This window comes from Protopterus annectens, chromosome 9.part0, assembly GCF_019279795.1.
Source record: "Protopterus annectens isolate FY-2018-M chromosome 9.part0, PAN1.0, whole genome shotgun sequence".
NCBI lineage: Eukaryota > Metazoa > Chordata > Ceratodontiformes > Protopteridae > Protopterus > Protopterus annectens.
Genome location: NC_056743.1, coordinates 772,922,402 through 772,949,920, shown reverse-complemented (window position 1 = coordinate 772,949,920; position 27,519 = coordinate 772,922,402). Strand labels below are relative to the sequence as shown.

The 27,519-nt window shown below is 41.1% G+C and overlaps 1 protein-coding gene across 1 annotated transcript in view; it reads right to left on the bottom strand.

The window, feature by feature from the left end:
• HSD17B12 (hydroxysteroid 17-beta dehydrogenase 12) overlaps positions 1-27,519 on the bottom strand; it is a gene marked incomplete in the record, with an annotated part of 1,530,252 nt that overhangs the window by 189,774 nt on the left and 1,312,959 nt on the right. Inside the window, 1 exon segment of the mRNA XM_044083399.1 lies at positions 19,243-19,392. Coding sequence (XP_043939334.1) covers positions 19,243-19,392 — 150 coding nt within the window.

Here is a 27,519-nt window from a genome sequence, read left to right as displayed (position 1 = left end):
GTGTTTGTAACACAAATATTAACGCTAATAGTTTAAGCGACCAATCTGAAATTGATTTGGAAGGGACTCAAAACATTTTCAGGACTGGATCAAGTGACCATTTGGAAAATGGACAAAACGGATCATTAAATAATGAACAAGACTGCAGGAGACAAGGTGACTTTTTTCATGAACAGGAGAGTGCTGAATGTAATTTGGGCATGTGGTTGACTAAAAAAAAGTCTCATTTGAAAATAGCTCACAAGTGGTTAATCACAATGAAATGGATACTTATGCTAACAACTTGTATAAATTACATGATTTTCTTTTAAAATATAAAACTTTAGACCTGGATAATTTATATTCAAAAGAATATATCAGGCTTAATATAGTCCCGAAGGGTTTAAGGGTATTACAAGTACCCAAATAATGTGGAGGAAGGACTGATTTTCATTAAGAACTGTTGGACATTTTTGATAAGTGTGATTTTGACATTAAGTGTGCTATTATTAAACAGAAAGAAAAGGACATGTCTGTTTTATATGAATGTATAGAGGCTATTAATCAGTGATTGGTGAATGATTTGATGTACACAATAGATTGTGAAAAGAAAAAGTATTTTGATTTAAGAGATCAAATTGACGAGAAAATTTATATTTTTAATAGAAAAAAGAGGAAACTTGATTGAGATGTAAAAGAATACCAACAAAAATGTTGTTACCCTAAACCTAAGAAAAACATGAATTGGGAGAGAAATGAGGGAGAACAGGGGGGATTTATGTACAACACCAATAATTTTAACAATTTTAAAGATTAGCAAACAAATTTTAGGAGGGATCCACAAGGACCTGGTGATCTAAAGGACCTTTTAGAATATCCCCCCCCCTGGAGGTCGGAGAGGCTGAAGAACAAGCAGACTATTCAATACAATTCCAGCAGATAGAGGGGGTGGAACAGTATGGGGGGTACATACAGACATACCCCTCTCTCTCTCTCTCTCTCTCTCTCTCTGGGCCTAATGCCATAGTAAGAGAAGGGTATAAGATGAGTTACAATGGTCACAATATTTTTAATTATAGTAACCTAGAGGTGACAGAAACCCATTTTGGGCTGTTTCTTAAAGTTTATACACCCAGGAAAAATGTTATGTAAGTAGTCATTATCGACTTCTAAATTCTTCTTATGTACAAACATTTTGAAATGATTTTTGAAGGACATAATAAAGGGGGTGAAATTTTTAAGAAAAAGAAGTATTCGGAATCCCACCTTATACCCCCATTTAAGAAATTTTGAATTAATAATGGAAAGAGAACCAGGAGAAAGAATTAAAAAAAAATAAAGTTTCCTCTAATCTCACAGTTGATGAAATGACTTTATTAGAAGAGATCAGGACTAATTGTTTTATTAGGGTAATGAAGCCCGATAAGGGGGGTGGAATGGTGATTATGGATTCTATTACTTATGAAGCTAAAATGATGTATATATTACAACATACGAATAAATATAAGAGGGTGTCCAAAAATTAGATAAACATTTCCTATAAGAAAATCCATTTAGCTTTAAATGATTTGTTACTTGAAAGTTTTATTGATGCTGAGATGTTTAACTTTCTGGATAACACGGAACCACGGGTGCCTTCAATATCTGGCATCCCTAAGGTTCATAAAAACATAGTGGACCCACCTTTAAGGCCTATAGTTTTTGCTGAGGGTTCCATTACAGCTCCTTTGGCCACATTTTTATATTTTAAATGAAAGAAAATATCAATGGAAGTCAGGAAAGTTTTAAAGGACTCATGGGATTTTTAAGATGCATTAAAAAGGATTTATTTGATGACAAAGTTATGTTTATTATTGATATAATACACTTGTTTACTTCTATACCCCATGAGCAAGGTTTAGAGTTATTTGAAGAAGTATTAAGAGTGCAAGGAAAGCTTCCCCAGAAAGACACTCATGTTTGTTTGGAGTTAATGGATATTGTTTGAAAAATAATTTTATCTTGAAGGGAAGTTTTTCCGTCAAATAAAAGGTATAGCAATGGGGACCAGGTGTGCACCCACTTAAGCCAACATTGTCCTTTAACATTGGGAAGAAAAATGTATTTTTAATTCTGGATTTCATAACTGTTGGGTGTGAAAGTGTTTTTCTGAAAAAATATGTTCATGGAGAGGGGTTATCCAAAGACCCTAGTTGAAGAAGTTCAGGAGGAGGTTTTATTGGGTAGTATATTAAAAGAGGTTGATGTTTTAAAAGGTTATTCAAATGCAGAGGTGTAGCTAGGATTTTCAAATTTGTACTGACAGCTCTCAAACTGCTACCCCCCTCCCCAGCCAAGCTACGGCCATTCTCGTAATTCATGGTTCGCTCTTTTAGTGTCGATGAAGAGGCATTCGCTGTAATGCCTCTTCAGTAATATAATATAAATTCACTCAAACTCGGTTCCTTGAATTGAAAATTAACTTGAAATGTCAGTTCTTTGAAAAATGCAGCATGGTAGTTGGGGTAGAGACTTTATGCTTTTGTTTTCTGTAACTAAGGTACAGGTTTTGAGCTTGAGTAAATTACTAACAACCTGCTACCACTAACTAGGATGTTTCATTCACACACACACCCTACCTACCTCTTAGTGCAAGAAATATGGACAAAGCCTAAAATAAACAGGGACAGATATTAAATAATGTTCTCGTGAACTTAGAAAGTTGCTAGAATAACAGGATTTGTGCTAGTATGAATTTTTCTAAAGGACATGAAGTCTGAAGCTCAAATGTCTGTCATTATTTAGCAACTTCAGCCTTCAATGATTTTCTAGAAAATCACAAAATTTATGAGGAACTGACAAAAAATATGGGGCAAAAATCTGGACATTCTGCAAAATGTGGACAGTTGAGAGGTATGCTACCTACCACACACACACACACACACACACACACACACACACACACACACACACAAAGTACAGTTTTGTACCTACCATAAATGTAGATGTCTGATAGGTATGCATCTGCAGTCATAACATATGGGTTTGTCCTGCCTCAGGCAGCCATTCGGTCGGCCGGATTCCAAAGTCTGGGTCTGGCCTCGGCTGATGTTGCACTTCACCCGACGTCATAGCTTCTGGGGTATAAAGGCATCAGTCGACGCCATTTTCCTCAGTGTTTCTTGCCCCAGATGCCAGGTGCCCTCTAGGAAGGCTAAATTTGGATAAATGTAAAAAATTCCAAACAGTAGAAAGCAAAATATATATATATATATATATATATATATATATATATATATATATATATATATACACATATATACATACAAACAAATACACTATAACAGATTCCCCCAGCTAGCTAAAAGAGGGGTAAGCACCCTAGGAATACCACAGAGGGGAAGGAGGGCGGGTAATCCTGACTGCAGATGCATACCTATCAGACATCTACATTTATGGTAGGTACAAAACTGTACTATGTCCTTCAAGAATGCATCTGCAGTCATAACATATGGGTAAAATACCATAGCCAAACTGGGGGAGGAGGCACTAAGATAATGATGGTGTACTTAAGATCCCCTGTAAAACTGCAGTTGCAAAACCTGCTCGGGATCTGGAGTATAAAGGAAGGTTGTAATGCTTGGCAAATGTATGCACGGAGCTCCAAGTAGCAGCTTCTAAAATGTCTTTGGTAGCCACTCCTCGTAGGAAAGCTGTCGTGGTGGCTGTGGCTCTTGTGGAGTGAGGCCTGATATTTTCAGGAGTTGTCTTTCCATGAAGAGTAGCAGAATCGAATGCAATTTCCTATCCATTTTGAAATTGTCTGTTTGGAAATTGCTTTTCCTTGCACTCCTGTTGCATATGCTACCAGAAGCTGGTCAGTTTTTCTGCTGGCTTTAGTTCTGTCCAGATAGTAGCATAGTTGTCTGTGTACATCCAAGGTGTGCAATAGTTTTTACCCCCTGTTCTGTGGGTTAGGGAAGAACGTAGGCAAATGAATAGCTTGGTTTAAGGATACCCTGGATACCACCTTTGGCATGAAAGTAGGATTGGTTCTGAGAGACACTCTATCCTGGTGAAAGATAAGGAAAGGCTGCACTGCCATTAATGCCTGTAACTCTGATACCCTTCTTGCTGAAGTGATTGCTAGAAGGAAAGCAGTTTTCCAAGATAAGAACTGTAAGTCTGCTGATGCTGCTGGTTCAAAAGGGGGAAGTGTTAATTTTTCCAGCACAAAATTGAGATCCCATGCAGGCAGAGGTGGTTTCCTTGGAGGTTTTACATTTTTGATCCCTCTTAAGAATTGTCTGAGGAGAGGGTGAGAGAAGATAGGAGGATCCATGTTGTACTCTGCTGAAATTGCTGAAGCATGTATCTTAATGGAAGAATAGGACAGGCCATTGTGGAACAGTTCTGTTAAGTATTCTAGGATGTGTGCTAGGTTTGCCAGTGTGACATTTGTACCCTTTGATGCACTCCAAATGAGGAATCTCTTCCATTTAGCTGAGTATGTTTTTCTTGTGGAGGGTCTGCGAGCCTCCAGGATAATGTCCTTGACCCTCTGAGATAAAACATTTTGGTTTTGTTTTATGCAATTTTCCAGGCAGTTAGCTGCAACGTTTTCAAGTTTGGATGCAGGGTCTTGTTGTTGTTCTGCGTTAGAAGTAAAGGCCATAGAGGTAGAGGCCATGAGTTTGTCCGAGACATGCTTCTCAGTAGCGGATACCAATGCTGCCTTGGCCAGTCTGGAGCTATCAGAATCACCTTTGGCTGTTCCTCCCTGATCTTCAGTAGAACTTTGTACATCAATGGGAGAGGTGGAAAGGCATAAACTGTCAGGGCCTTCCAGCTGAAAGAAAGGGAGTCCACCCTCCAGGCTTGTGGGTGGTATTCTCTTGAGCAGAATTTCTTCAGTTGGTGGTTGAGTGGGGAGGCGAACAGGTCTATCTCTGGCATTCCCCATTTCTTTGTTATGTTTTTGAAGATGTCTGGATGCAGCATCCATTCGTGAGCATCCGTGGTAGTTCTGCTTAAGCTGTCTGCTAGTGAATTCTCTTTTCCTGGTACAATTTGGCCTGCAGTTGAATGTTGAGATTCAGGCCTAGGTTCCACAGGTCCATTGCCATCCGGCATAGAGGGTAGGAATGCGTGCCTCCCTGTTTGTTGATGTACCACATGACTGTGGTATTGTCTGTCCTTATCAGCAGATGTCCTTGCTGGAGGAAAGGTTTGAATGCCTCGATTGCATGCTTCACTGCCAGCATCTCCTTTAGATTTATGTGTAGATTCAGCTGGTCTTGAGACCATAGGCCTTGGATACACTTGTCTTCCATGTGTGCCCCCCAGCCTAGGTCTGAGGCGTCCGTGGTGATGGTCTGCCTTGGTTGTGGTTTGTGGAAAGGCAACCCTCTGTTGGTCTGGCAGGCCTGAGCCCACCACAGGAATTCTTTTTTCAGACATGGAATGATTGGTATCATATTTTCTAGACTGTGTCTGTGTTGAGACCATACATTCCTTAGGTACCATTGTAATTTTCTCATATGTAGTCTGGCATGCGGGATCAAGATTATGCAAGATGCCATGTAACCCAGGGCCTGCAGGACTTTCCTTGCAGTAAGCTGAGTTTGTCTTGTTCAAAGCCATGAAGTAGACTGGTAGTTGCTTTTGTTTTTCTTCTGTGAGAAAAGCCATCTGAGTTATTGTGTCCAGTTCTGCACCCAAAAATGTTATCCTTTGGGATGGCACTAGTCTTGACTTCTGGATGTTGACTGTGTATCCCAAGGCTTGTAACAGTTGTATGACATAGGCCAAATCCTTTATTATTTTTGTCTTGTTGTCCGCTTGTATTAGGCAGTCGTCCAGGTATGGGTAGATCTGAATTCCCTGAAGCCTGTAATGTGCAATTACTGATGCCAGGCATTTCGTGAATACTCTGGGTGCAGTAGATAAGCCAAAGGGCAATGCTGAGAATTGATAATGCTCTGATCCTGCAAGAAATCTGAGGTGTCTTCTGCAATCTGGTCGTATAGGGACGTGCAGGTATGCCTCCTTGAGATCTAGAGTCACCAGCCAAGACTCCTTGCCCAACATGGGAAGAAGTTGCTGTAGGGTCAGCATCTTGAATTTTGGTACAATGAGATATGTGTTTAGTGCGGACAAGTCAAGAATAGGCCTCCATTGAGTTTCTTTTCTTGGTACAAGGAATAGTCTGGAGTAAAATCCTTGGCCTTGTTCCATAGATGGTACCCTTTCTATTGCTCTCATCCTTAGTAAGTTGATGATTTGTTTTAGAGCCTCTGGCTTCTGGCTTGGTGGAAGGTTTGGCATTCCTCTCTTTTCTGGTAAAGTGTGGAAGTGAAACCTGTAGCCTTTGTCTATTGTTTGCAATGTCCATTTGTCTCCTGTAATGCAATGCCAGTTTTTTGAAAATAAAGCTAACTTTCCGCCCAAGGGTGCTTCCAGTTGCTCCCTGGTAGGCGGAATCAGAGCCAAGTCATTGTGTCTGTCCTGTGGAAGTGGTTGTAGTCGCAGCTGTGGCGGTACTCCTCTGGTTGGCAGGTTGCCACTGACGACCCCTGTAGGCACCCCTAGATTGACCTCTGCCTCTTGGGCGTCTATTTCTGCCTCTCTGTGCTCTGGAGGTGTCTGGAAAGGACCAATTTTTTGAAGGCCCGTTTCTGCTGAACCTCGGAGGTTGGACCTGCAGAAAATCCTTGACTGTTTGCACAGATTTTGCTTTTTCTTCCACTTTCTTTAGAATCTCCTGTGCAGGGGAGCCAAATAAACTTTGTTTCTCCATAGGGGCATCTAGGAGTTTAGACTTGACATGGTCTGGCAAGGGTTGCTCTTTTAGCCAGGCATGCGTTCGAATCACTGCTCCAGTCATAGCTGATCTAAATGAAGCCTCCAGTGCATCACAGCCACATTTTAAGAAATGATTACTGACCTGCTGAGAGTTGTGTACCAATTCCTGAAGGGACTTACGGTCTAAAGGTTCAGGAGAGGAAAGCTTTTTATTCAGCTGATCTAACAAAAATTCCTGGTACTGTATCATATGGAATTGACAGTTTAAAGCCCTGGCAGAAAGAGTAGCAGATGTATAAACCTTTTACCCCATCTCTAATGCTCTTGACTCTCTTTCAGAGGGTAGGGGGTTTTTGGCAGTGGCAGCTGCAACACCCTTTGGGCCCTGAGAAATAGTTTCTGGGTCTGCAGCATGGGCCTTATACAAGTGGAAGTGAGAATCCGGGACCCTGTAATATCTGTCAGGTTTGGCAGGGGCCGGGGGAAGAGAATCAGGGGCAGAACTGGCATCATTGTATGCATCATCAACAACTGATAGTACAGGTGGTATGGCTAAAGGCCTATGCTGTGGCAAGTGTAAAAAAGTCCTTAGCCTTTTCCTAGAATCAGAAAAATCCTGACCCTGCCATTGAAAGTGTTCCCTCATAGAGTGTAAAGTTTCCCCAAAGGAAAATTCTTCTGGGGGGGAGGCAGAAGGAACTGAGTCTTCTGCATCCGAATCCTCATAAGGTGAGTATGGTCCTTCCTGATGGTCTGATAAATCTGATCCATCCAAGGAATAAGCAGAGGAGAGAGGTTCAGGGTGTTCAGTCCTAGGCTTTTTGTCAGGAGGAGGTTGTGAGGCCCTGTCTGGGTGAGGTTGGGATCCCCTAATCAGAGATATAAGGTCCTCAGCAAGGCTGAGAATCTGAGAGCTTGAGGAAGGTCTCTGAGAGGAAGCTTTTGTTGGTAAGGCCTTGGAAATTTTAGCTGCTTTAGCCCTGGAGAAGGCCTTAATAGACATGGAAGCAGGGGATCTAGCTGCCCCACGTGCAGGAGTAGAGATGTCCAACGGAATGGTGTCGGACAATTCTTGTGCGGCTGCTTCTTCGGTAGGAATTTCTGTAGCCGACTCAGCCGGGGCCACTCTGGCCTCGGTTGTCGGAGGCATGTCTTCGGCAGAAGGAAGAACCGAGGACTCAGTTTCAGCCGAAACCGAGACACTCGCGGTAGGCCTAACCGTGGTTTCAGCCGAAACCGCGGGCCGCGAGTGTCAGTCCTTTTCCTTGCGTTTTTTGGCTAAATGTGTAGTTGGAGTCTCCGATGGCATTTTATATGCAAAAGCGGGACCAAAAAACTCTTCTGCAAACTCCGACCGACGTCTAAGTGTCCGTCGGTTGAAGGAAGCACAGGCTAAACAAGCTGATACGTCGTGGTCTGGGCCTAAGCAAGGAAGGCAGTAAGAGTGGAAATCCTTATGAGGTATTTGTTTCCCACAAGTTAAACAATTATTTACTTTGTCTGACATCGGCTGAGGCAAGAAAGAGTCCCCAACGGGGTACTTAGCTTTTTTAGAAGTCTTTGGTAGCTGAAATCTCTGGATCTGACCGACCGGCACTTGCGAACAGCTTCTGCTTCGGGCACCGCGCGGCAAGAAAGACTAAGGAAAATGGCATCGGCTGATGCCTTTATACCCCAGAAGCTATGACGTCGGGTGAAGTGCGACATCAGCCGAGGCCAGACCCAGACTTTGGAATCCGGCCGACCGAAGGGCTGCCTGAGGCAGGACAACCCATATGTTATGACTGCAGATGCATCCTTGAAGGACATCACCTCTCAACCTCTTACAGCAACAAACTCATAAATAAAACTGAGGCAAAGGCCCAAAAATAAGGACATTTTTTTAAATATTGCTCTTATAAACTTTGAAAGATAATAGAATAGTAGTAGGTCTTGCATCAGTACGAATTTTCTGAAAGGTATGAAATCTGAAACTGTCTGCATTATTTTCTAACTTCAGTCTTTAACAATTTGCCACTAATTTGCCAGAAAACTGCAATTTTATGAAAAACGGACCAAAAATGTGATGCAAAAATATAAAATTGCCAGACAATACAGCTGGGAACCTGTCAAAGGAGGGACACCATTTTAATATGAGCACAGTTAACTTAGAGCAGCTGACAAAATTAGAGAATCTACATGCGTTTCTGAAATAAAAGTAATGTATAACTCTGATCATTACAGTTATTTATAAAAGTAAAGTAAACCCTCTATGTTTTCTTCCAAAATTGCTATTTTGTGGAGGGATCATTAGGGAAGAGCAACATTTTGAGCCAAAATCAGGGACAGTTGAGGTTTGGCTATGCCTAATTCTATAAAGCAATTTATTTGCATGTACCTCTCAACCTGTTAATGCAATAAATCTGGACAAGGCCAAATATATTGAGGGAACATATAAACAGTACTAAAATTGCTCTTGTATAAACTGGGACAGTTGATAGAACAGGTCTTATTTTAGCATGCATTTTTCTGAAGGTTATAAAGTCTGAAACTAGTGTGTCATTATTTAGTGACTTAATTCCTAAATCATTTGCCAGAAAACCACAAATTGAGGAACAAACCAAAAATAAGAAGATCTATTCATTCTTTGAAAATCTGGACAGTTGGGAGGTATAGTTCAGCTGGGGCTGTCTAAGTTTGCCGCCCTTCCCCTCACAAAACCATGGTCGAATGGAGCCTCCCCTGCAGCCATTCCAATGATCCATTACTTTGCTATTTCACTCCATTTACCATAAACACTAATGTGCATACTGATTTACTTCTATGATGATTTGAACTTCATTTGAAAGTTTTATTTTGCATTTTACAGCACAAACACTAAGACATATGCTAAACAAACTTGGCATTAAAACTTCTCTGCCCTTGAAACTCACATTCATTGAAACAACATTAAAACCCACATTCAAAGAAAAATACATTTTACCCGTGGCAGATAAAAATTTATTCTGGGCTGCTTTTAAATCATAGGCCCCTTGCATATGAAACATACATGTGCTCTTTGATACACCTTCCTATTGCTTTGAACATTTTTCCAGTAAACAATGAAACAAAACTGCCCAATTCAGAACATTTCCATTATAAAAGTCTAGTCAAACTTTTACAGTCCACCATTATCAGTAAATAATATGCACAATCTCTTAAGTAGTAAAAAAAGTCATCTAAATAATTCCACGTTAAATAAATCTAATGAAGAGGTTGCTGCTAGCAATCACCTTTATATTTCATGACTTCACCGAAAAATAAAGTGTCTGATGCCCCTGAGGAATAAATTGCCTAAATTACATTAATAATAAGCTAGTAATATTGCAATAGGAAATGGATGGCAAACTGATAACAGGCTCATAGTTAGTGTCTTAACTTTCAGTACAGCAGCATTCACCCCTTATGGGAGTAGAACCAACAACCTTCTGCATTAAAAGCAAGTACACAACATTTTGTGCTACTAGCAATGTGAGCCGACTTAGCATAATCAGCACTAAACTTCTCTTCCCCTGCAGCTCTCAGCTCCTTGTAAAATCTACGCAATACTCAACTACATCTCAACTTCGCAGCACAAGAAGTCTGGAAAAAGCCAAATTTATTGGGGTGGGTCAAAAGGGCAAAAAACAGGAACACATTAAACATTGCTTGTATAATCTTGGAAAGCTGCTAGAATAAAATGCTGTGTTACCATCATACATTTTACTGCCAAGGTCACTGTGCAAAATAGTCAGAACAACATACCACTATGCCAAATTACCTGCTTTTGAAAGAGAGGAAGACTGAAACGTAAATGGCTATCATTTAATGAATTCAGTTCTCACCATAGCTGTCAACCTCTTAGCACAAAACACCTGGACAAACCCAGTAATGAGGGAATACAGCCCTCAAACATATTCAGTGAATTCAGTTCTTGCCATAGCTGTCAACCTTAGCACAAAAAACCTGGACAAAGCCAATAACAGGGTATTACAGTCCCAAAAATAAGGACAAATTTCAAATAGTCATAAACTTAAAAAAATTGCTATAAAAAAGGTTGTGTTAGTATATATTTATTGCTAGAATAAAAAGTTGTTTTACTATGTCATAAACACAGAGATAAGATGCAGACTCCACACAGAAGGCACCCCAGCCAAGAATCAAACCAGAAAACCTATAGCCGTGAGGCAACAATACTGCCACTGCACCATCAAATATGTAAGGAAGTAAACATTCAGAAACCTGAAGTCTGAAATTTAAATGCCTGTCAATTTGTTAATCAGGACAGTCTGACTTGGAACAAAAAAAAAAAAAACAATTCTCAGCAGAGGCCCAGGAAAAAATAATGCAGACATGTCTTTGTAACATGGGAGGACACAAAAGTAAACCCACACAAACACAGGGAGAAGATACAGACCCCCCCCCCACAAAGAAGGCACCCCAGCCAAGAACCAAACCCAAGAACCTACAGCTGTGAGACATCAATGCTATGTTGCTACCACTGCACCATCAAATTTCAAGCATTGCAATATTTAAAAACCACAGATACGATACAGATATTGATCAAATCAAATATGAGGCAAAAATCTGCAATTTTTTTTACAAATGGTGGTGGGTAGGGAATTCAGGTCTTTAACACCTGCATACAAGGTACAGGGTTCAAGCCTGAGGTATTCCCTACCACACCACCATGAGTAATCACCAGTACATCCCACCTGGGGCATTTACACTCACTCACTCACTCACTCACTCACTCACTCACTCACTCACTCACTCACTCACTCACTCACTCACTCACTCACTCAATTACCCACCAACCCTCTTGGTTGCAAATAAAGCATATTACTCACCAATAAAGTCCATAACCCTCTCGGTTGCAAATAAAGTCCATAACGCTTGAATCCTCCCGCTTCGGTTGCAAGACCCTTCTAAATAAAGTCCATAACGCCCTTCTAAATAAAGTCCATAACGCTTGAATCCTCCCGCTTCGACCAACATAATGCTTGAATCCTCCCGCTCGTGTACATCCAACATCCTCCCGCTTGAAAACGCATTTGAAACGGCCGGAAATACATGCGCGGTGAGCTCCATAGCTCCATTCCGACTGGCTGCCCTGATGAGCTGACGTCATCGTGCAGTAAAGCGCGAAAAAAAAAAAAATTAAAAAGCTACCCCCCTTCTAAATAAGTTGTACTGAAATCAGTACAGTGCGTATGCCTCCCGATGTCCCTGTTCATATGCTTATAGATATTGTTCTTAAATTCATGGAGTTCTCCCGTTTTTATCGTAACAACTTTAATTGGATAATTGGCAAGGTTAAAGCAATGTGTTAATTGAGAATTTGGAAGCTGGGGTATATAAGGAACATTTCTGATAGGGTAGCTCATCTGATGAAGTCTGCTTGTTTTACAGACAAAAATGCACTATATATCAAAGTGTTCATGGTTTTATAATTATTTGTGACCTTTTACTTCGTTTGAGGATTTAATAAACTGCACAGTACGTAGTTTTGTCCTTCTGAGTGTTCTTTTTTGGTTTTATTGGTTTTCTCTGGAGCACTATACACTCTTCATTTTGTTTCACAACCTACCCTATTTTGTTATATTGTTTCTTCTAATCCCCATGATACATCCTCACTATTGCAAATCAAATTCCAGTTCTCATATATAAATCATACTTCCTGCTGAAAGCTGATTATTTTTCCCCAAATTTTCTTAAGCTCCATAATAGTAGTTTTCGGTGGAATATAAATACATGCAATTGTAATCCTCCTCCCTTGCCAATAGCCCCTTACTACCACAAATCTATCATTTTTGTCTTTTCTCCCTCATCTATCACTAATGTAGCCTCTCTAGCTATTAGTATAATTACTCCCCTTTTCCTCTCTACCTGATATTCTACTGAATATCCATTCTTAAATACTCTCTTTGTAAAACTCACATGCTCATTTATTTCCAAATGTGTCCCCTGCAGTATTGCTATTTGCACTCTGCATTTCTTAATATAATTCAATACTGTTTCCTTTGTACAAGTATAAGCCCATTCACATTCCAGCACAATATGGACAGCATAACCACCATGATAAAAAGCTATTGTCCCCATACATGACAGTTTTTTTGAATGTATATTTCCAGGTTTTATATTACATACATATACCAAAGACTGGTAAGGCTAATCTTTTGTACAGTTGTTTCTTCTCGTCTCCATTTGAACTTGTCACATTTTTCAAGACTTCTTGCTTTAATGAAAATCCTTACACAAAAAACTAAATATAAAAAACCCCATCCACTATTAACTTGGAACAAACACAAAAAACAATGTGCATTTTCAAAACGTGAAGTTCAACCCTCCAGAAAGGAACTGCCGCCCCAAACTTGATGACTGCACCTACATGTCATAGCCTGCGCTCCCACTTACACTGACTGCTAAACCAGCTTGTACGCTTTCAAAAAACTTTTAGCCCCAAGAAAATGTGCACTGGCTGTAACTAAACTGTACACTGTTCTATTAACTGCATTAAAATGTTAGGGCTGTTAAGGAGGCTGTTACCACTTATTCACTTCCCATAATTTCAGGCTTCATTTTTTTACCCAACTGCTTGCCATTGTGCACTTAAATTTTGCATTCCCCTCAGCAAAAAATATTCAGAACTTTCAAGATTAATTGTTTGCACTTGCAGAGATAGAGTCTCCACTGAAATGTACTTAGCAATCAGTCTTTGTAAATTTCACTCAGAAAAGAATGCACACCTGCCCTGAGCTGCAGACATCTCAATCCCACTCAATATTTGCCAGTAGAAAACAAACTATTATCTTTGCAGTTGTAAGAAGCTTACCATTTTCATGGTTTTCACCATTTTGTCTTATTTTTAAAGTCTACATGCTTACAAAAACACATGTTTTCAGCTTAACCCAAAGGTAATAATCTAGACATTTGCCCTTGTAGAATACAAACAGAAACTATTCTAAATCTACTTATAATATAATCAGTGCACTTTTACACCATACCCCCCAACCCAAGATCACAGTATACAAAAAGTGTACATGCCCCTGTTAAAATGCCAGGTTTTTGTGATATAAAAAAGTGACCACAATAAATCATTTCAAAACTCTTCCCAAGAATGTAATTTTATAAATCATAACAACAAAAGAATCCTGCAAAATAAAGCATACATAAAATGTTTCAGCAATAAGATGAGTTACAGAAACCAAAAAAAGTCTAAATTAAATACACACAAACTCAAATCCTCAGTCAAGAAGCAAAGCTGGGTCAACCAGCAGCCTGTGCAACTTCCAAGAGTCAGCACCCTACCCCCTCTGACTCTTCAAGTGAAGAGAGAGGGGAAAAAACACTTCACTGTAATTAAGTGATCACTAGTGGTCTGTTACAGTTATATTCACTCCTCCAACATTATTGTATTGAAGAGTTGAAGAGAAAAAAAAAACTTTACAGTAATAAGCTGTTCCACACCCCCTTCCGTTGAGCAAAACCTTCTGTTCCTACAATACAGCAAGCAGTTGCTACAGATAACACTACACACAACATGCTACAGTGCCACTAAGGTTTATTGCAACTGTAATGTCAACTTTAAAAGTCAGTATTGCATCAGAGAGAGATCTGGAACAGTTAAGTGGGTCCCCAACACTCTGCACCCAAGACAGTTGCCCCTCTTGCCCTGCCCTAACTATGCTACTGCACAAGTCATTACAACTTGTATACTAGAACTGCATGAACAAATGAAAGAAAAAGAAAAAAAGTCAATTGTGTCATTATGGCCAACTCAAGGCATCATAGCAGGTCACCTGAGTCTACCACTGTAACATTTTGTGTAGTATATAGACTCATCAACCTAACTGTCTAATCTTCTCTTAAATAAAGCTAAACAAGATGATAATCTAATATGCAGTGGTAAAGAGCTGTAAATTTTAATACCCTTGCAAACAAAAAACTGTTATTCTTTAGTTGTGAAGATGTTAAGATACAACAGGTAATTTAACCAACAGATTCCTATTCCTGTTGTTAATACAGTGATCAACGGATGCAACACCATACATTGATGACATACTGTCATTAAGACATACAAAAATAAGAACATCACCTCTCATCAACCTATCCGCAAGAGTACGCAAGTTTAGTGGCGTAAGTCTATCCTTGAAGGTTAAACCACACAGACCTGTAAATTGCCTTGTAAATGTCTTCTGAATCTTTTTAAGTCTATAAATACAGGATTTGACATAGGCACTTGCTGGTCTACCATAATCTATATGTGGCCTTATAAAGACAATCATCACATTGCTATCCCTGTTACTAACGGTCCTCAAGACATCCTTCATGACCCTTCAATATCTATGCAAAACACTAGTCATGTGACAGTTCAATTTAAACTGATACTCTACAGTTACCCTAAGTCCTTTAATAATACTTACTATGGAATAAGCTCACAGCCTGCTGCACAAAGATACCAATGGTTGTTTATTCCAAAATGTACAACACTGCATTTCCTAGGATTGAACACCACCCTGTTACCCTTATACCAACAAAAGAGTTCATTAACACACTACTGCAAAAATACTATGATCAACAGTGTTTCTCGCTGCCATTACCGTCTTTGTTTTGCTATATTTGCTTACCCATAAATCACCAGAAGATGGGATGGCAGACAAACGAAATAGAAACGGCCCCAGTATGAAACCTTCTGGGACACCAGCATTAACAGCAGCTTCTTCTGAATATTTATTAATTAACCTACTCTTATAAACTCTACCACATAGCCAGTTTACAACAGATACGATGAAAGAATTAATTTTTTTCAGTTTTCTCATAATCTCAGGCATTCTCCCAGGCAGCACAAAATCAAAAGCTTTTGTTAATTGTAGATAAATAACATCAGCAGAAAATTCATACTTGAGTCACCCACATTTGCAAAGAACTCAACAGAGTTACTTAAACAAGATCTTCCAAGAATAAATCCATGCTGTGTGATTTCATATATAACTGCTTTGTGGTAACACAAATAAAGGATAGTAATGCTATCTCAAATACATTCCTTATTATACCTGTTACGTTTGATTGGGTAATAGAAGCATTTTTGTAGCTTCTGTCCATTGGAACTGGAATCACAATAACTTTTTTTCAAATTTTAACATAACCAGTACAGCTTGAAAAAGATAGGCAAGGCAGTTCACATTTTTTTGTGAAAGGTTCTTAAGATTAAAATACACTGCATTCAACTGGGCCTACTGAAGCAATAAGTTGAATTGGCTTTACTTCTGCCCCAACTGCCTCTGTGTAACTACAAGGACATAGGTCAGTATTAACAAAAGTGGTCTTATCTGCTTTACTACAAATAAGTACAGACATATCACATAATTGCTTACACAAAACATTAGGAACACTTATGTTCTGCCACCACAGAGTTATCCACCAACAGCTCAATGTTACCAGAATATCCCCAATGTAGATGCTTAAAAAGGCTCTGCAACTGTCTTAACAATGAGCAGCCAAGCCTCTTTTCAAAGAGCACCTTTTGCCTTCTGATGGCTGAGCTTATTGGAGTTTTGTTTTCTACTTTTGCACTGGAAAGTTCCTGCTGATTCTCAAAAACGTCTTTTTAAGAATTTTGCAATGAGCATATCCACCAGGTGGGATGATGGATACTTATTAACCTTGTTTGCTTTGATGCAGAGCCTCAACAGGATCATATTTGTTAATTAATTAATACATAAAATCCTAAAATACTTTTATGAAGCAGATGTCCCACAAATTTCTTCTTCCCACCTCCAATTACCTGTTTTATTGTAGGATGGAATTTATTTAATAATAAGAATGGTTATGGTGGTAATTAAACCTGCTACGTAAGTTCCACCCCACCCCATGATGATCTAAAATGTCAAAACTAGGGAAAGCTGAACATCCTGTTACAGATTCTGGGGTCTTAAACAAAAACCACACACAAAATATTCTCTCCACATGTTGGAGCATTAACAATTTACTTATAATCAAATAAGAAGCAGAGATCTACAAGTCTGCCCAGTATCCCTCCTTTCACGACCCCTATATCTCATGTAATGTTTGGCAAATTGAAATCACCAGTAATACATAAATACTCATCCTGAATGCCGTTGCTTAACTCACTCACTCATTACTTGTTACCCATTCTATCAACATTTGGTTGGCTATAAAGAGAAGCTATCCTGTTCACTGTTTATGGTAGCCTCTATAGCCTTTAAATTCTACAGGTGAACAGTTGTTAAATCAAGTTTGAGCAACACAAATAATGCCATAATTATTGGCTTCTAGCAACGTTCCAAATTCACCAACCTTATTGTTTAAGCTCCTCACATTAATCATTAAATAAATGAAGTATTTTCTCAAGTTGCTTGGTTCTGATTGTTTTGTCCAACTGTTCTTCCTAAAAAAATGCTATATTTCCTTTGTGAAATGGCCGCAAAGAATCTTGTTACCCTTCCACCCAGGTGATAACAACCCTTAAGTTTGCCCGATAGTTCTTCCCCAAAGAAAAACAACTGGAATTCCATTATTCAAATATTGCTGTCAAAGCATTTGCTAGCCTGAAAGTCATATTTTTATTAAACTTTGATAAATAAATTGAAGGGACAATGTCAGTAAAAGTTAAATCAACCCCTTTTCCTTACTGAGGTTAATTACTTTCTCAACAATAAACTGCCACTGGGCCAATGATTTTCTTCCCACATTATCACATCCACAAAAGCATTCTAAAAATCATATTTTTTTCCTGAAAAGAAAGACTTATGAGAGTGCATCATGAACAATTGCTAGTTTACACCAAGGAAAACTACTCAAGGTTACTATCATTTGGTTAACTGTAGATACTAGATTCTTAATACCTCATAGCTGATAGTCAACCAATAACACTATGTTACGTTCATTACTTAATATCTTGTTTGATTTAACTGGTTCCTGAATGTCTTCAAGAATTTTCTCAAATGTTTCCACAATATCACTCTCCAAGATCAAGCCTCTAGTTGCCCTCCTACCTTTTTTCTGTTTTTCACTTTGATTTATTTCAGAATTGTCTTCCTCACTTTCTTCAAAACATCTCTTACTAGTTATAAATCCTTTTAGAAAATCCAAGCAACTAGGTAAATTTGATTCAGAATTATACACACACAACTGCTCAAAATGTTGTACATTCCCAACATCCGATCTTGTTTCAACAAGGTGTCTATTATCTGCTTTCCAGTTATCACACTGCACCTTCCTTATCTATATCTATATGCTGAATAAATATGAGAGAGTACTTGCCCTAGCAGCTGACTGAAAACCCCTAAAATAAGTTATTTTATTTATTGCTTTATTTTACATTTGTTTACCAGGAAAGTCCGAATGGGCATGGATCCCATTTTCAGCGTAGGCCTGGGGAGAAAAGCTCCACAAAGATTAGTACTACAAATACAGTAAATATAATACACATGTTAATAAAGTACAGTAGAGAGTCAAAAGTTAAAGTACAGTTTCAAGGCCAAGAAAAGAGCAAAAAAGTAAATACATTATAAGGAGCACAGTGTGTTGCAATAAACAATACAATTGAAAGGACATTTTGTTCAGTCATTTGGTTACATTCATCAGTGGCTAGTACAAAAAACACACTGATTAAGAGTACAGAAAGGAGTTGTAAGCTAGAGTGCAAGAGTTGCAAGAGCTATTTCATACTTACCAGCTGAATTTTTATTTTTGCGTGCTTTTTTAAAAACAAGTCTGGATAATTGAGCCACCTTCCCACTGTCTATGCAAAATAAAAGTTCTCATTACAAAATACATCATTCAGAACAAGGGTCTTTGGGTATGTTTCTAACATGGGACGGTTTTTATTTATGCTAAAAGGAGCCCTCCTCCAACCTTAAAGGAATTTATGAAGTATCAACTTAAACGGATTTGCAATCATACTGAGAAGGATCATCACACAACCACCCACAGCTTTTACAAAGGAATAGAGAGACCCTCTCCAGGAGGTTTGCTAAACATAATTAATCCACTTTGTCCACTTACAACTACAGGATGATAGTGTAAAATATCATATAAAATCAAGTTTACCCTCCAAGTCCACCTTCTTCACTTATCCTACATAGACATGTAAAACATGTGTTTGCTTTGCTGTGAAGATGCTCTTCAAGTGTCCACGCTTTTAAGTAGTACTAGGGCCATCTTCACACACAGCCACTCCTGCAGAGGAGGAGACAAATTCAGTAACAGAAAACATAAAATAGAGTTTCAGTAATCTTCTCTGGCTACCTGATACCTTCCCCAGGTAAAACTTGGGAGGTTTAGAACAGATTTTGCCCTTATGACACGTTCTGTGGTCAAGTAGCACACAGTATCACTGTTTTAAGCAGTTCTTATATTGTCCCCACACACAACTACTCCACAAGCAGAGCAGGAGGCAAACTCTATGACCAAAAATAGAAAACAACAACAATAAATGTCTGCTTATTATAATCTTACCAGGAAGGCATGAAACAGATAGCCATTGGTCTGAGTCTGGAGACCCACTGTATTGAGAGCTGAGCGGACATAATGTTCAGGGCTAGGCTTGTCAAATGTTGGTTTACGAATTTTGGACATCTTGGTAGCCACAAAAAAAGGCAGGACACTCTAATAGAAACAAAAAAAGAGGCAGAGAGATTATCTGACCTGCATGTAATGCAAATTTTGAACAATTCAAAATCTTCAGCCTTTTTTCATCTTTTGAACCTAAAGAGCCCCCTTCGTTCTCAGCACATATCAGCACTGCTCTCTTCCTTCCAGAAAACAGTCCCTCTCATTGTCTGAAGGCAGTCACCTTATGGTTTTCTACTGTTCCCCTAAAATTTAGCAGGGAACTCTTCTTAAAGTGAAACAAATTTAATAACAACTTATCACAGTGCATTCTTGGTGTTACAGTAATAAAAGCAAAAGTTATTATCTTACCACAATGCTAGGTTTGGCCGGTCTTCTTCCATCTGTCTCAACTCATGGCTGTACTGGATCCGATCAAATACATCATCAGCACTCTCTAGAATTTTGGATGCAGGGCTCAGGCCTTCCACCCATAATCCCTCCCATCCCAGAGTACTTCAGAAAAGGTTCGCCTGTCCACCTTTCAGACCTAAATTACCAAAAAAAAAAAAAAGGCCAGGATGCAGTAGACTGTAGAAAGGACAAGGCTCCGGTTAGGTCCAATACAGTCAATCACAAGGCATACATGTCACAATTTTGTAAGGAGAATGGAGGGACAGAATGTTGAGATGGACACGGATTTACAGTTACACCAAGTACATAACCTTCAAATCAGTTAGTTATGTACTTACCATAATGATCGATGTATGTGGTCCATCTCGCCTACATTCTTTATTCACGGGTTCGGAGCAGAGAATCGGCTCCGACTCGGCCAACTATTTCTCTAGCACGAAGTCTCTAATTGGCTGGGCTAACCCGGTATCCCAAGATGCACCTCGCCCTAGCCCCAGATCTTGTTTGCAACCATACCAATCATAACCCATACACAACCAACACTGGAAGGAATTCCAGCCAAGGAAAGAAAAAAAAAACCCACTGACCTTGAAGGGTTCACAGAGCCAATATTCCTCCAAATCCTTTGGGAAGGGGGCAGGTGGGAGGGTAAGTAAGAATGTAGGCGAGATGGACCACATACATCGATCGTTATGGTAAGTACATAACTAACTGATGTTATGTGGTCCTATCTCGCCTACATTCTTTACTCACAGGACAGCATCCCCAGCACCTCTATCCTGGGAGGCTCATAGGAAGATACTCCTGAGAACCGTGGAACCAAAGGAAGCCCGGCCCCTAGAAGCCGCGTCCAGCTTGTAATGAGTAATAAAGGTGTGAGGAGAGGCCCAGGTGGCCGCAGCACAAATATCATCCAATGAAAGCCTGGCATGGTAAGCTATTGATGTAGACATTGCCCTGGTAGAGTGAGCTTGACAGGAAAAGGTAAATTTCTGCCTGCTGACGAGTAGATAAAGGAAATACAACCTTCGATCCATTTAGAAATTGTGCACTTGGAAATAGGACAACCTGTTCTGTTTTCTGAGAAGGACACAAACAGCTGATCAGACTTCCTAACATGCTTAGTCCTGTGTAAATAGAACCTCAGTTGTCTGTGCACATCCAACTGATGGAACCTGAACTCTGCTTTATTGGAAAAGTTTGGAAAGAACACTGGTAACTCAACAGACTGACGGATATTAACAGTGGATGACACACCTTTGGAAGGAAGGACGGGTTAAGTCTCAGGGAAAAGTACAGTTTTGTACCTACCATAAATGTAGATGTTCGAAGATCCACATTGCTGCAGTCATAACCTGTGGGTAGTCCGCTGTCCTCGGTCGGCCCGAATATCAAAGTGTTAGGCTGGCGTCGGTCATGGTCGCTCAGATCTGACGTCAGTACGCCGTGGTACTAAAGCGCATGACCGACGTCATATCCTCAGTCTTTCTTGCCCCAGATGTCAGAAGGCCCTAAAAAGAAAGGCCATAACCAAAAACAGAAAACCTCCAAACACCCATGCACAAACAATATTTACAACCCAAACCACACAACCACTCCAAACTACAGAGGGGAAGGAGGGAGGGTAAATTGGACTGCAGCAATGTGGATCTTCGAACATCTACATTTATGGTAGGTACAAAACTGTACTATGTTCTTCATCTCACATTGCTGCAGTCATAACCTGTGGGTAGAATCCCAAAGCAAAGGAAAAGGGAGGTTGGCAAAATCAGAAAGCATTGGGAGCTGCTAACATGCCCTGTAAAACTGCAGTGGCAAACCCAGCCCTAGATTTGGAATAAAGAGGGAGATGGTAATGTTTAGAAAAAGTGTGCACTGAACTCCAAGTAGCTGCCTCCAAAATATCTTTAGTAGCTACACCCCTTAAAAAAGCAGTAGAGGTGGCAGTAGCCCTAGTGGAATGAGGTCTGATTCCAGCCGGAATTTCTTTACCATGATGAGAATAGCAAAAGGCAATACAATGTCCAATCCACTTAGAAATAGTTTGTTTCGAAACAGGTTTCCCCTGAGAGCCCAAAGCAAAAGAAACAAACAACTGTTGAGACTGTCTGAACCCTGTAGTTCTGCTCAAATAATAACGCAACTGCCTGTGAATATCCAAAGAGTGCAAAATTTTCTCCCCTTTATTTTGGGGATCAGCATAAAATGTAGGCAAATTAATAGATTGGTTCAAGGCCACATTTGAAACCACTTTAGGCATAAAAGTAGGGTTAGTACGCAGGGATACCCTATCCTTATGAAAAATCAGGAAGGGTTCAACTGCCATTAGAGCCTGTAATTCAGATACCCTTCTAGCAGAAGTAATGGCCAACAAAAAAGCAGTCTTCCAAGACAAAAACTTCAACTCAGATGTAGCTGCAGGCTCAAAAGGAGGTAAAGTGAGTTTTTCCAACACAAAATTGAGATCCCAGGAAGGAGTAGGAGCTCTACGCGGGGGTCTTATGTTCTTTGCCCCTCTAAGAAATTGCTTAAACAAAGGATGAGAGAATAATGGTGGGTCACAGTCATAATGAGCAGAAATGGCTGCAGCATGAACTTTTACAGAGGAGAAAGACAAACCCTTGTCTAATAATTCTGTAAGATACTGAAGTGAAACACTCAAATTAGGCCCTGAAATATCAAAGCTCTTTGCTTTGCTCCAAATAAAAAATCTCCTCCATTTATCAGCATAAACTTTCCTTGTACTAGGCCTTCTGGCCTCCAAAATGACATTCAAAACTTGTTGAGGAAGCTGCGACCCTCCAGGTTTTAGAACAGAATATGCCAGGCCGTCAGATGCAGGGACTGTATCCTGACATTGAGGAAATGATTGCCTGCCTGGGACAAAAGTTGTGGAGTTGATGGCAAAGGCCAAGGAGGCTCCCGTACTAAACTCCTCAGTAGAGGGTACCAGTGCTGCCATGGCCAATCTGGAGCTATTAGGATCATGGAGGGCTTGTCCTGTCTGACCTTCAAGAGCACCTTGGGAAGGAGAGGCAGAGGAGGAAAGGCATAGACGTGAAGATTGTTCCAACTGAATGATAGAGCATCCACTTTCCAAGCTTTTGGATGAAACATCTTGGTGCAAAACTTTGGCAACTGGAAATTTAGTGGAGAAGCGAACAGATCTATGTCTGGAGTCCCCCAAATCACGGTCAACTGTCGAAATACATGAGGATCCAACTTCCACTCGTGGGGATCCACCATCTGTCTGCTCAAAACATCCGCTAAGGAGTTCTGTGCTCCTGGCAGAAACCTTGCCTGAAGAGTGAGGTGCAAACTGAGAGCAGTCTCCCACAAAATCATAGCTTGCCTGCAAAGAGGGTACGAATGGGTTCCCCCTTGCTTGTTGATGTACCACATGACAGTTGTGTTGTCTGTTTGAATCAACACTTGTCCTGGGTGAAGTAGATCCTTGAAAGCCATCAATGCAAATTGGACCGCTAACATCTCCTTCAAGTTGATATGCAAATGTTGAAGTCTGGCAGGCCACGTGTCTTGAACCCATTTTCCATTGAGGTGTGCTCCCCAAGCCTTGTCTGAGGCATCTGTCGTTAAGATCGGACTCGCCCCTGGTCGGGTCACAGAGAGTCCCTTGTTTAGGTGACATTCCTGAGCCCACCGCAAAAATTCCTTTTGAATGCAAGGTATTATCTGAATGACAGTGTCCAAATCGTGGCAGTGTTGAGTCCATACACTTTTGAGATACCATTGTAGCTTCCTCATATGCAGTTTGGCATTGGGAAGCACCAGAATACAAGATGCCATGAACCCCAAGGCTTGAAGGACTGTCCTTGCAGTCAGCCTGGACCGTAGAGACAATTGTTGGAAGTAAAGTGTAAGATTTCTTTGCTTGTCCGGGGTCAAAAATGCCATCTGAGAGGCTGTATTCAGTCGCACACCCAGAAAGCACATCTCCTGAGAGGGTACTAGACTGGACTTTGTTTCGTTCACAGAATACCCTAGGCACCTGAACACTGCCATAACATACCGTAGATGGTGAAGTAGCTTGTCTTTGTCTTGAGCAAGAATCAGGCAATCGTCCAAATAAGGATAAATTTGTATTCCTCTTAACCTTAAGAAGGCTATCACTGGAGCCAGAACCTTTGTGAACACCCTGGGCGCAGTAGATAAGCCAAAGGGCAATGCAGAGAACTGATAATGTAAAGTCCCAGCCCGAAAACGCAGGAATCTCCTGCAAATGGGCCTGATAGGAATATGAAGATAAGCCTCTTTGAGATCCAGAGTTACCATCCAGTGATCTTTGCCTAACAGAGGCAGAAGTTGTTGCAAAGTCAACATTTTGAATTTTGGAATGTCCAGGTATGTGTTGAGGATAGACAAATCCAAAATTGGCCTCCAAGTGTTTCCTTTCTTTGGTACAAGAAACAGGCGAGAATAAAATCCTAGGCCCACTTCTGACAGAGGGACCTGCTGTATAGCCCCATTTGAAGAAGTAAAGAAATCTGTTTGTGAGCCTCCGCCCTTTGCTGAGGAGGAACGTCTGGCATGCCTTTGAAAGGAGGCAATGTGTGGAAATAAAACTTGTAGCCTCGGTCTATAATGTCCAACACCCATTTGTCCTGGGTGACTAAAAACCAATTTTGTCTGAAAAGTGCCAACTTTCCTCCCAGAGGAGCTGCCAGACAGGAAGGATCTGGCAGCTGAAGATGCAGGTCATTGGGTCTGCTTACGAAAGGACTGGCCCCTGCCCTCACCTGTAGATTGTGCAGGGGAACTCCACGTCCTAGGCCTGAAAGAACCCTGAGCTCTGCCCCTACCACGTCTAGATCTGCCCCTAGACTGTAAATCAGAAGAAGGGTAAGCCCATCCCTTAGTAGGCCAATTTCTGCTAAACTGAGGGGGCTGCACCTGCAAAAAATCCTTAACAGTCTGCATAGACTTAGCTTTGTCTTCCATTTTCTTCAAGACTAATTCCACAGGAGTACCAAACAAAACTTCAGACTGAAGGGGAGCATCCAAAATCCGAGCTTTAACATGCTCTGACAAGTTCTGATCCTTAAGCCAGGCGTGCCTACGAATAACTGATCCAGTGGCAGCCACCCTGGAAGAAGCCTGTAAAGCATCAAAACCACACTGCAAAGAATGCTTACCCACCTGATCAGAGGCATGCACCAAATCCTGTAATTCCTTACACTCTATGCCCTCTGCCAAAGCATCTACCTTAGATTTTAACTGAGTAAGGAGAAAATTCTGGTACTTCAGCATATGAAACTGGCAATTCAAAGCCCTCATTGCAAGAGTGGAAGAGGTATACACTTTTTTACCCCACCTATCCAAAGCTCTAGAATCTTTATCCATAGGAATGGGATTCTTTACAACAGAAGCCCTGACACCCTTAGGTCCCTGGCTAACAGTTTCTGGGTCAGCCCTTGGGCTCTTATACAAATATTTATGAGCCTCTGGTACTCTGTAATACCTATCTGGTTTAACCGGTGCAGGAGGCAAAGAGTCTGGATTAAGGGAAGCCTCAGAGAAAACATCCTGAACAACATCCAAAACAGGAGGTATAGCCAAGGGCCTATGTTGTGGTAAAAACAAAAATTCCCTAAGCCTCTTTCGGGAATCTGAGAAATCCTGACCTTCCCATTTAAAATGCTCCCTCATAGAATGCAGGGTTTCTGAAAAAGAAAAATCCTCTGGAGGAGAAGCAGAAGGACTAGAATCCTCTGCGTCTGAATCAGAATAAGGAGGAAAATCCTGAATGTCTTCAGCCGAAGACTCTGAGTAATCTGAAGAATGTTCCAAACCTTCCACCTCTGGCTCCACCCTAGGCCTCTTATCTGGAGGGGGCATAGAACCTCTGATTAAGCTAATCAAATCTTCTGCCATTTTAAGCATGTGTTTCTTAGGTATAGAACCTGCAGAACTAGGACTGACACCAGAGGAAGACAAACCAGGCCTGACCTTGGAAGGTACCTTAGAGACAGAAGGGGAAGGCCTAACCACCTTATGCAAAGAAGGGAGTACAGTAACCTGAGAGGCCCCCTCAGCCTGACCCGACTCCTGGGAGGCCACATCTTGCAATATTAAAGGCTCCCCCTGAGACTCAGCCGAAACCTCGGCTGGATCCACAGATTCCACCGTAGTTTCTAAAGAACCGGCGTCCAGAATGGACGACTCATCCTGCTTGGACTTTAACGATTTTTCCTTGCGCTTCTTAGCGGTAGCGGGCATCGGAGGATCCGACGGCATATTGTAATTACACCGCTTACCGAAGACAAGCCTAGCGCAATCTAACCTACGTTTAATGGTGCGCTTATTAAACCTAGCACAAAAGCGACACCCGACTACGTCGTGCTCAGGCCCCAAACAAGGAATACAGAGAGAGTGGTAATCCCTATGAGGTATCTGTTTCCCACAAGAAATACAATTATTCACTTTTTCTGACATCCGGATTTAACTGAGGCAAGAAAAGACAAAAATATTCCCCAACGGGGTACTTAGCCCAACTTGGTTTTCGGTCTGAAACTCAGAATACGAAAATTTCAGGACGCCGAACGGCACTTGCAAACGCTGCTTCTGCTTCGGACCATGCGGCAAGAAAGACTGAGGATATGACGTCGGTCATGCGCTTTAGTACCACGGCGTACTGACGTCAGATCTGAGCGACCATGACCGACGCCAGCCTAACACTTTGGTATTCGGGCCGACCGAGGACAGCGGACTACCCACAGGTTATGACTGCAGCAATGTGAGATGAAGAACATCTCTGTCCTTATGAAAGGTCAAATACGGAGGTTTAATGGACAGAGCTTGAAGTTCTGATACTCTTCTGGCCGATGTAATGGCTATTAGAAACGCCGTCTTCCAAGATAAGAATTTCAATTCACAGGTGGCAGCTGGTTCCAAGGGCGGGGAAGTGATGGCTTGTAGTACAAGGTTTAGATCCCATGGCATGACAGGTTCTGAAACCGGGGGGGTGAAGTAATTAAGCGTCTTTCAAGAAGGCCTTACAGAGTTTATGGCCCATAAGAGAGGGCTCGTAAGATGTGTGAAAATTGGAAATTGCAGCCAGCTGCACCTTAACCGTAGCGGGCGCGGAGCCCTGACGGAAAAGCATGGCTAAAAAATATAAGACCGACGGAATTGGGGCTGTGAAGGGGTCCAAACCTTGGGCCTGAGCCCAAATAGAGAATCTCTTCCATTTGCTGGAATAAATCCTTCTGGTGGAAGACTTATGAGATGAAGACAAGATGTGTACCACCTCAGGTGAAAAGAAATGTCATCTAACTAGTGATGGAAGTGGAGCAGCCAGGCTGTCAACCTGAGGGTTCGCAGGGATGGATGGAGTTGTCCTGACATGTGAATCAGGAGGTCTGGCACTGGGTCCACAGTCCAAGGACCGTCCACTGCGTATTGCTGAAGAAAGGGGAACCATACTTTTCGAGGCCAGTGTGGAGCAACAAGAATCATCCTGCTTCCCAAGGATATGGCTTTCTGAATCACTCTTGGTAAGAGGAAATGGAGGAAAAGTGTAGACCAGACCGGGGGACCAATCGTGGACTAGAGCATCCCTGGGCGACTCCCCTTGTGGGGGGATCAGTGTTAAGCACTTGCTGCATTTGGCATTGAGGGGACTGGTGAAGAGATCGCAGCAAGGCTGACCCCACCTGTCGAAAATTTGAACCCCCACTCGGTTGTTCAGGGACCACTCGTAAGGCATCAGAATAGCTCTGCTCAGCCTGTCCGCTATCACATTGGACTTTC